This window comes from Pseudophryne corroboree, chromosome 4, assembly GCF_028390025.1.
Source record: "Pseudophryne corroboree isolate aPseCor3 chromosome 4, aPseCor3.hap2, whole genome shotgun sequence".
NCBI lineage: Eukaryota > Metazoa > Chordata > Amphibia > Anura > Myobatrachidae > Pseudophryne > Pseudophryne corroboree.
In genome coordinates this window covers 183,428,025-183,436,930 of record NC_086447.1, presented here as the reverse complement: position 1 = coordinate 183,436,930, position 8,906 = coordinate 183,428,025, and the positions used below count along the sequence as shown (strand labels likewise).

At 45.0% G+C, this 8,906-nt stretch overlaps 1 protein-coding gene across 1 annotated transcript; it reads left to right on the top strand.

The window, feature by feature from the left end:
• The first annotated feature begins 257 nt into the window (after positions 1-257).
• LOC134910866 (thiamine transporter 1-like) lies at positions 258-8,380 on the top strand. Its single transcript, XM_063919251.1, has 5 exons — positions 258-314; positions 1,014-1,734; positions 2,928-3,120; positions 6,891-7,023; positions 8,246-8,380. The coding sequence occupies exons 1-5, from the start codon at positions 258-260 to the stop codon at positions 8,378-8,380; spliced, it is 1,239 nt and encodes a 412-aa protein (XP_063775321.1).
• The last annotated feature ends 526 nt before the right edge of the window (positions 8,381-8,906 follow it).

The window sequence follows — 8,906 nt, the reverse complement described above, 5'->3', positions numbered from 1 at the left end:
GGAGGAGCCAGCACACACTATTGATTTCTTAAAGTGCCCATGGCTCCTAGTGGACCTGTCTATACCCCATGGTACTAATGTGGACCCCAGTATCCTCTAGGACATAAGAGAAAAGGCCATTTGCTATTAAATGTGACTTAAATAAAAAATAAAAACAACCTATAATACAGCACAAATAATCGTCTCTCATGTATGGGCAAAAGTAGCACAACCCTCATTCTGCACTCACAAATCATATAATATCGGTGTGATCAGAGATGAAAGCATTATCAGCTTTAGAGGATATTCTGCAATCAGCCAATCAGAAGCAACTAGTTAGTGCTGAAAACTCATCCTCATCATCAGAGTGTCTATGCCCCAGCCATTATCTCTCTGTGATGATATTATGATTATAATGGGAAGGAATATAATGCTACTAAGGATATTGGGGGTCATTCCAAGATGATCGTAGCTGTGCTAAATTTAGCACAGCTGCGATCAGGGGGGCGCCCAGCACAGGGCTATCCCGCCCTGCGTGTCAGTGCCGCCCCCCCCCCCCCCCCCCCCCGCAGAAGTGCAAAGGTATCGCACAGCGGCGATGCCTTTGCTCTTCAAGAGTAGCTCCCGACCAGTGCAGCTTTAGCGTGTTGGCCGGGAGCTACTCATCGCTCCCCGGCACACAGTGGCTGCGTGTGACGTCACTCAGCCGCTGCGGCCCGCCCCCGTTCAGTCCAGCCACGCCTGCTTTGCCCGGACCGCGCCCACGAAAAGGCGACCAAACGCCGTTCTGCCCCCCCACCCAGCGACCACCTCTGCCTGTCAATCAGGCAGAGGCGATCGTAGCGGCCGGCGCATGAGCAGTTCTGACCCGATCGCACCATTGCGATAAACTGCAGCGCACGAACGGGTCAGAGTGACCCCCATTGTCTCCTGGTCATACATGGTGCTGACACCTAACTTGCCATTGAACATAGAACAACAGCTACTCAGACTCTCTTCTCAGATTGCTTATCATGTGTCTTCTTTCTCCCCAGGTCAAGACTGAGCTCTCCTCTATATGGATATACAGTATGCTGCTTCTTCAGCTGCCAGCTCTCCTCTTTATTGACCTCTGCCGATACAAACCAGTCATCGTGTTTCAGGGCCTGTGCCAAGTCATCGTCTACGGCCTGCTGTGCTTTGCATCCAGCTTCCAGGCCATGAAGTGGCTTCAGGTTATCTCAGCCATGGTCACTACATGTGAAATTGCCATCTATTCATATGTATGCAGTGTGGTGACTGTTGATCAATATGGCAAGGCCTTTATCTGCAGCAGATGGTTTAACTTGCTGGGATACACCATAGGAGCTCTGGGTGGTCAGCTCATGGTGTCATATGGCCACTTCTCCTACTACTGGCTGAACATTATTACCCTGGGAAGTGCATCAGTGGCTTTTATCATCTCTATTTTCTTGCCCATGCTCAGCACAAATTATCCATGTTCGGAATGTTTAAATGACCAGATCAAGCGCAAAGACAGGAACATCGTGCACTGCTGCTGTAAGGTGGTGGTCAAGTTCCTCAAGCAGCAGTGGTTGGACATCTGTGAGAGCTATTCTTACAACACCATGATCTGGTCTTTATTGTGGTTACTTGTGACAGCTGGATGCCACCAAGTGACAGACTCTTCCGAAAGGCTCTGGGAAAAGCTGCTGGAACACTCTGACAGCGTCTACCTGCTTAATGGAGGTGTGGAAGCTGTAGCAGCTGTACTAGGTAAGAATAGATTACACCTTGTGGGTAATGTGTCCCCAGCACACTAATCTCTAACCCCGCGCACTGACTAGGGAGCGCAATGTCAGAGAGATAAAGTGGAGAGCAATGAAATACCAACCAATCAGCTTCTGTCATTTATCTAGTACAGCCTTTAATATGAGTAAGAAGCTGACTGATTTGTAGTTTATCTCTCTCACAGATATGTTTAAACTCCCTCCTGGGCTTTGCAAATTAATCTGCCATTGGACAGACAATAGGGGAGTGAGAGCATACAAAGCCATAGGAACCCCTCAGATGTCCTCACAGTGATCTATTATTGCTTTATAAGTCACATTCCTCACTCTCATGTCAGACTCATAAGCCTTATGGGTAAAAGATCTGTGGAAGATGAAGCAGCTGAGTGTATTCCATTCCCTGTGCTGCTTCTTGGCCATAGAGCTCTCAGCTAAATATATGCAGTAACATATCCTGTATATGTCTATTAATGACTCATCTGTATTAGGCAGAGTTACTCATTAGACCAGCTATGGCATATATATGTATATATATATATATATATATCCCGAAATTGCCCCGTCACTCCTCCATAGCAACTGGCTGTGGTGCCCTTCCTTGTGGACCAGCAGGCCCACCAATGTAGAACCAACAAACTCAGGTGGCACTCACAGACTTGTGGCTTGTAGTGAAAACACACTTCACTCCGTGAAGATATTTATTGTGAAACAGGTAACATTTCGGGGACGTATCCCCTTCCTCAGACGTATCCCCTTCCTTTGTCTGAGGAAGGGGATACGTCCCCGAAACGTTACCTGCTTCACAATAAATATCTTCACGGAGTGAAGTGTGTTTTCACTACAAGCCACAAGTCTGTGAGTGCCACCTGAGTTTGTTGGTTATATATATATATATATATATATATATATGTTACACATTCTTTAGATCCTCTAAATTGTTTAAAACTCAATTATTTTATGGCCAACATAAATTAAATAAAGAAAATTAATCTATTTTACATACGCATAGAAAATTATTCATAAACTGTTACATTAAATATGTAGTTACATAAGAGATTGTGTTTCCCTTATGTATGAAGAACCGGAGATAAGATTAATACTAAGTTCCCCCTGTAATATCAGGTCAGTAAGAGACATGATGACGCCTCATAGCTAATCTGTATCTCTTGTCTCCTGTAGGGCTAATTGCATTCTTCGTGATGGACCGCATTAAGGTAGACTGGAGCTACTGGGGAGAGCTGGTTGTGTCTGCCCTGTGTGCAGTGGACTGTGCTGCCACACTAGCCATGGCCATCACAAGCAGCATCTGGGTGGGCTATGCTGGCTACATTGTGTGTAAGACCACCTACATGATTAGCAACACAATAGTAATGTAAGTATACACTCTGTACCACTGCTATTATTACTTTATAGATGCCTTTGCATGTCATATTAATACCATGTATAAATCTATAGCAGTCAGCTGTCCTATATAATGAAAGGATAACACTGTTTCTCACCTCTATGGGGGGAATTCAAGTGTTTTGTGCATCGGCGGCCACTAGATAGCGCCCAATGGAGCAAATATCACTGTTATGTTCAGTCATTTTGATGGGCTGGTAACTATTTATATAGCTTTTGTGCATGTAAAACATGAAACTTGCTTCTTTATTCTTTAATCATTTATCATCCTAGGCCACAAATCCCTATGCACAAGGGCGTAGCTACCATAGGTTCAGGGAGTACAGCTGCTATGGGGCCCAGAGCTGAGAGCGGCCCATTTCTCTATCATAGTTACATATGTGATATACATTTTTCACAATTGGTTGATACATAGGGGCCCTTTCAAAATAAAAGTATAAAATTAACTGGAGATTATTATATTGTTACATAGTATGAACCTGGGCCCTGTAATATAGCACAATATGAAATGGAGGCACTATAGTGTGGCATACTATGCACTTTGGGCACTGTATGTCATAATGTGAATTGGGGGTACTGTATTACATAATGTGTACTGGCAGCCCTACAATGTGATATAATGTGAATGGGGGGAACTGTGTTACATAATGTGTACTGGCAGCCCTACAATGTGACATAATTGAATTGGCGGTACTGTGTTACATAATGTATACTGGCAGCCCTACAATGTGATATAATGTGAATTGGCGGTACTGTGTTAAATAATGTGTACTGGCAGCCCTACAATGTCACATAATGTGAATTGGGGGTACTGTATTACATAATTGTACTGGCAGCCCTATAATGTGACATAATGTGAATTGGTGGTACTGTGTTACATAATGTGTACTGGCAGCCCTACAATGTGACATAATGTGAATGGGGGGAACTGTGTTACATAATGTGTACTGGCAGCCCTACAATGTGCTATAATGTGAATGGGGGGAACTGTGTTACATAATGTGTACTGGCAGCCCTATAATGTGCTATAATGTGAATGGGGGGAACTGTGTTACATAATTGTACTGGCAGCCCTATAATGTGACATAATGTGAATTGGTGGTACTGTATTACATAATGTGTACTGGCAGCCCAACAATGTGCTATAATGTGAATGGGGGGAACTGTGTTACATAATGTGTACTGGCAGCCCTACAATGTGCTATAATGTGAATGGGGGGAACTGTGTTACATAATGTGTACTGGCAGCCCTACAATGTGCTATAATGTGAATGGGGGGGGAACTGTGTTACATAATGTGTACTGGCAGCCCTACAATGGGGTTCACTACGATATGTCGGCGGTCGGGCTCCCGGCGACCAGCATGCCGGCGCTGGGAGCCCAACCGCCGGCTTACCGACAGTGTGGCGAGCGCAAATGAGCCCCTTTGCTGGCACAGTGGCGCGCTACGTGCGCCACACTATTTTATTCTCCCTCCAGGGGGGTCATGGACCCCCACGAGGGAGAATAAGTGTCGGTATGCTGGTCGCCGGGAGCCCGACCGCCCGCATACTGAAGACCACCCCTACAATGTGATATAATGTGAATTAGGGGTACTGTGTTACATAATGTGTACTGGTAGCCCTACAATGTGATATAGTGTGAATGGGGGGAACTGTGTTACATAATGTGTACTGGCAGCCCTACAATGTGATATAATGTGAATGGGGGGAACTGTGTTACATAATGTGTACTGGCAGCCCTACAATGTGATATAATGTGAATTGGGGGTACTGTATTACATAATGTGTACTGGCAGCCCTACAATGTGATATAGTGTGAATGGGGGGAACTGTGTTACATAATGTGTACTGGCAGCCCTACAATGTGCTATAATGTGAATGGGGGGGGAACTGTGTTACATAATGTGTACTGGCAGCCCTACAATGTGATATAATGTGAATTGGGGGTACTGTATTACATAATGTGTACTGGCAGCCCTACAATGTGATATAATGTGAATGGGGGGAACTGTGTTACATAATGTGTACTGGCAGCCCTACAATGTGATATAATGTGAATTAGGGGTACTGTGTTACATAATGTGTACTGGCAGCCCTACAATGTGACATAATGTGAACTAAGGCACTACTAAGGGATAGAAAATGAACTAGGGCACTATTATCGGGAATTAAATTAACAATGGCTGTGGAGAGGTTTCTCTCTTGAAGCATTGGGATAGGGGCCCCTCCGATATGTTGCTATGGGGCCCATAAAGTTATGGCTACGCCCCTGTCTATGCACAGTACCACTTCCCCGTCAGAGCAATGCTGAGTTATAGCTGTAGCACCCTAGTAACATGAGGGTTATGTATAAACACCAGCACATGTACAGATCTGCATGAACAATCACAGCATCCAATCAGGAGTCTGACATGGGGGGTGATGTATCAAGCAGTGAAGAGTGGAGAAGTTGCCATATCAACCAATCAACTTCTAGCTATCATTTCATAGAATGTACTTGACAAACCTGAATGCTGATGGCTCTGGTCCACTTCTCCACTCTCTCACTGCCTGATAACTGGGCCTCCTTGTCATCTAATTCACAATGTGTGGTAAAGTTACTAAGCGCCATCTTCCGTAAGACGTCACTTCTTGGCGTGTGTAAGCAGGAAATGTAAGACGCCAATTCTATTTACAGCAGCTATTGGTTTGCACAACGCTAATAAATAATCCCCATTACACCTGCACCTAGCCAGGCAATCCTCATACTGTACTGCTTCCTCCTCTCACTGCACAATGCTAATAAATAATCCCCATTACACCTGCACCTAGCCAGGCAATCGCCATACTGTACTGCTTCCTCCTCTCACTGCACAATGCTAATAAATAATCCCCATTACACCTGCACCTAGCCAGGCAATCGCCATACTGTACTGCTTCCTCCTCTCACTGCACAATGCTAATAAATAATCCCCATTACACCTGCACCTAGCCAGGCAATCGTCATACTGTACTGTTTCCTCCTCTCACTGCACAATGCTAATAAATAATCCCCATTACACCTGCACCTAGCCAGGCAATCGTCATACTGTACTGCTTCCTCCTCTCACTGCACAATGCTAATAAATAATCCCCATTACACCTGCACCTAGCCAGGCAATCCTCATACTGTACTGCTTCCTCCTCTCACTGCACAATGCTAATAAATAATCCCCATTACACCTGCACCTAGCCAGGCAATCGCCATACTGTACTGCTTCCTCCTCTCACTGCACAATGCTAATAAATAATCCCCATTACACCTGCACCTAGCCAGGCAATCGTCATACTGTACTGTTTCCTCCTCTCACTGCACAATGCTAATAAATAATCCCCATTACACCTGCACCTAGCCAGGCAATCGTCATACTGTACTGCTTCCTCCTCTCACTGCACAATGCTAATAAATAATCCCCATTACACCTGCACCTAGCCAGGCAATCCTCATACTGTACTGCTTCCTCCTCTCACTGCACAATGCTAATAAATAATCCCCATTACACCTGCACCTAGCCAGGCAATCCTCATACTGTACTGCTTCCTCCTCTCACTGCACAATGACACTGTTACAGGTATATACATACAGTGTGTGTTTTCTCATGTGTGTATGTAACACACAGTGATATATGTCTGGTCACACGCCTATGACTTACAGTACCCACTGTATCCCCATGTCCTGTGCTGTTATATATAACTGATGTATGTCCCACTTCTATCCTAGACTGAACATCACTCTGAGTGTGACCAGGAGAAGATATGCGTTGGTGTTTGTGATGAACAAGTTCATATCTCTGCTGCCGCAGGAACTTGTGTCTCTAGTGATGACTTATCTCAATCTGGAGATCTACATCCAGGTAAGGATTCTCCAGCCACATCACTTCCACTAAGTATGTACAAACCTTATAGGCATTATTGTGTTCTGTACAAATATCTCATTTATTTTACTACGACACAAATGCACCATTTGTTTTTTATGCTGTCTTATTTCCAGCATATGTATAGATAATCCCATGTTAGAGGTACAGATGTGTCCTCACACACCTAGCTTCTATACGGCATACAGTGCAAGACGCCCGGCACAACTCAGATTATGGGAGTAGTGCACCATAGGTTTTTTACATTGTATGTCTTATTTGCATCACAGATGCATTAAAAACCCCTCACAGGGTACTAGAGACTGGGCTGTGGCTTTTACCGCACATGAATTAGATTTAAGCACATAGGGTGGGATGTATTAACATTCATCACCGCCCCTCGCCACACATCGCAGCGATGTTGATCGCAAATGTACTAACATATGCGATCAACAACACAGTGCAGTGACGGAGGCCCCCCGAGATACCTGTAAGGGGGTGTGCGGTGTCTCCGTCACCTCCCTGGGCTGTCCTTCTCCTCAGCTGCCGGGAACAAGGCAGCAGGCTGTCCCCGGTGCCTCCTCTTCCCCCCTGCATTCGGAAGAACCTCCAGCTGCGTTGCTAGGGGGAGGAGTTTACCTTCCGGGTCCAGGCTGCCTGGAGGAAGGTATGGAGGGGGGAGGCATCTGCGGCGGGGAGTGAGGGGGGGCGGAGGCAGAGGGTTGTGGCATCCAGCGATAAGTAGCCCATAGGCTTCTATAGGGTATCGCCATCGAGAGATGGTGATACCCTGGGCGGCGGAAAACCGGCGGCCAGGTCTTAGTACATTTGAAATTGTGGTAAAACCCCTGAAAATTGGGGGTTTACCGCATTTTTTCCTTAGTACATCCCGCCCATACTATATAAAGTCACAGATGAAGCACAGCGGAACCCGACTTGAGTAAAAGCCGCAGCCACTTGCATCTGAGCCTGTATTACACTGATTCATTATCAGCTATGCACAGATATACAAATGTCACACAAGGAACTGATCAGCAACAGCTAGTAATGTAGTTTTATCACTCACAGATGTTTTATTTGTGTAAATAAGATGCACATTGTGAACAAGAAAGAATCACTGTATAATAAATAGGCCCCATATTACTTGCTCTAATAATGTTCACTGCTAATACCGTAACTTTCATTTCATTATATTATAATTTCTCTATTATTTTTCTTTCAGTTTATCATCTACAGTTACTATTTGGATGTACTAACACTGAGTTTCGGCATCATCGCAGTCTTCAGAATGGTTTCCAAAACTAAGAAAAGCAGAAGAAACCAGCAGACCACCAATGACAGCGCAGGATGTCCATAAGATCACTCCATCTGCTCCCAGGTAGCGTTTACAGCTGCTCCACCACAGCTAGCAACAGAACATCTCCACCTGGTAAACTCCCGCAGCTGATGCATATTGGTCTGCGACAGAGCATACAGAAATATTGGAGCGTGGTATCCTCACTCGCTGGTTCCTGCATAATTGGGACTACAATATCATAGTCCACAGTCAGCAATCAACTATCCCTGCCATTACATTGCCTGAAGCAGCTGTAAAGATGAATCCTCGGTTATTACTGCACGTTAAACAGCCCTTCTAGCCACGCCTAGTCCCGAGTAAACATGTAACTGCAATGTAATGGTGTGCTGAGCATAAAGACTAGGTTAGGGCCTTGCAGAATATTGGGGTCCCTTGACGTGGGCTGCAAGCTTAAATATTTTGATCAAAATATGACAACGTTCCCCTCTATTTTATTTGCTACATAAACACAGATTTGCAGCATATTATTGTTAGTGCCAATAGCAAATATCATGTATACATACAGTACATGGCATTACTATTGCCA

Coding starts and splice junctions, on each gene's coding strand:
- LOC134910866 (XM_063919251.1), top strand. CDS start 258: ATGAAAGCATTATCAGCTTTAGAGGATATTCTGCAATCAGCCAATCAG. Junction 315..1,013: donor CAGCCAATCAGAAGCAACTA/GTTAGTGCTGAA, acceptor CTTTCTCCCCAG/GTCAAGACTGAGCTCTCCTC. Junction 1,735..2,927: donor AGCTGTAGCAGCTGTACTAG/GTAAGAATAGAT, acceptor TGTCTCCTGTAG/GGCTAATTGCATTCTTCGTG.